Source organism: Sphaeroforma arctica (assembly GCF_001186125.1).
Source record: "Sphaeroforma arctica JP610 unplaced genomic scaffold supercont1.2135, whole genome shotgun sequence".
Lineage (NCBI taxonomy): Eukaryota > Ichthyosporea > Ichthyophonida > Sphaeroforma > Sphaeroforma arctica.
The window spans coordinates 1-1,975 of record NW_014038423.1 but is presented as its reverse complement, the minus strand read 5'-3'; the positions used below and the strand labels follow the sequence as shown (position 1 = coordinate 1,975).

At 36.3% G+C, this 1,975-nt stretch overlaps 1 protein-coding gene across 1 annotated transcript; it reads right to left on the bottom strand.

Annotated features, from left to right (window-relative positions):
- Window positions 1–36: 36 nt before the first annotated feature.
- Window positions 37–1,434, bottom strand: SARC_12198 (hypothetical protein; the record flags this gene model as incomplete). The annotated part of the gene is made up of 3 exons (XM_014293701.1): window positions 37–188; window positions 551–653; window positions 1,221–1,434. Coding segments are annotated over 3 exons (469 nt in total), but the record flags the coding sequence as incomplete, so codon positions are not given.
- Window positions 1,435–1,975: the final 541 nt, after the last annotated feature.

Here is a 1,975-nt window from a genome sequence, read left to right as displayed (position 1 = left end):
TAAATACTGCCACATACCTCAATATCTTGCAGTTTCTCATGAGTTTTTAGAGGCGCCGCGGCTGAAGAATTTGGGGCAACTGAAACAGTTGAAGTGACTATGGCCATGGCCAAACAATGTCATGCCAAACGTATTTACTACCAGGCCTACACACCCTACCGCGGAAATGGCTAGGGGTTCATGGATAGCTATTTAAAATAGAATTTGCATTGGTCAATTAGTCTATGTACTTGGCAGTATCATTGATTTGAACCGTTTTTTTTTACGTCCACGACTGTGGTCGACCGACGTAAAATCTGCCTTAGGCCTGTGAAGGCACTGAACGAGTTTCACACCATATTGTGCGGCTTTGTTTGGTTCGCACGTATACACCATGGAAACATTGGAACATATGAGACGTTTTCAAAGGTTTTTAACAGCTCTGGCAAGGGCAGGTAACAATGTAATTGCGGATGCTATACATAGCAGAAAGACCGTATATATACGTAGACATCTAACCTAGTACGCCGATACAAGTTTTTATGAGTGACAATAGTCAGTAAATACTTACTCTCCTTGGTGATGATGTGCCCAGCAGCCTCAATGTACATAAGGAACGAGATAGCCATTAAAAACAAAGAATTGGCCAGAGCGCCAACGATTTGAAGCCGCGCCTGCAATGAGAATCCGAATGAATGGGATGAATTTTTAAGATAGCAACCCGACTGAATAATTACAACTATCCCCAACAATTCAAAGACATCGATCGAATGGACCTGTCTAAACATAATTTGAATCAATACAACATTTTCTCCCAAGCTGCATCGAAGCCGAGAGTGCGTGTATATCGACGATAGTAAGTGTATGAAGCCCTAGTGCGTGTATAAAACAGCACTTCTCAAAGGAGGTATACGTGTCCCGTGCAATTACATCGGATGGCAATTGTCTAAACAAGCCCTGTACCTATCTAAAAATAAATCATACATGTCTACTTGGTTCCTAAATAGTTTTCGACCAAGTAAATCAATGGCCATGGGCGTGTGCTAGAATCGTTTGAACAACTCTCCCTTGTACTCCTATAGCTATACTCGTAACTTTGAGGTCGAAACAATAAGACTAATCTCCATATACTGAAAGATAGCAAGGCTCCATAGCGGTTATTTGCTGATGTGTGTACCCTATGCATATATACGCCAACAAATTTACTCAGAACACACACTATGCACTTATTGTACACCTACCCATCCGTAGGTATACTCGTTGTTCGGGGGCGTATCGGAGAGACGAACAGTCATGAAACTGATAGCTAGTGCGGCCAGATCACTGGTCATGTGCAGAGAGTCTGCTAAGAGTACCAGACTGTTGAAGGTCACACCGCAGATGAGCTCAAGGACAGCGAACCCGCCAATGAGAACTGAGAACACCACCAGCTTTATAGACTTCCATTGTTTACTCCTGGTTGTGTTCAGAAATAAAAGATATATATATGTAATGAATAGCTATAAAGATGGAAAAGAATGCGGCGAAGAATATTTCGAAAAGAAGAATATAGCGTGCTAGCCGCATCTGCCGATATCAGTTCTTCAATATGGATCAAGGGAAAAGATCACAAAGTAATCAGGAATGCTCCAAAGTTTACCAACAATATTCCTATTTTAAAGAACGTTTACTCCCGGACTCAGATCAATTATCAAATGTGTGTATATAAATATAAAGGTATATATATCTATCTGGATATCTATCTATCTAACTAACTATATCTCTCTATATATACATATATATATTTATATTTATATATATATATATATATATATATATATATATATATATATATATATATATATATATATATATATATATATATATATATATATATATATATATATATATATATATATATATATATATATATATATATATATATATATATATATATATATATATATATATATATATATATATATATATATATATATATATATATATATAGTATATA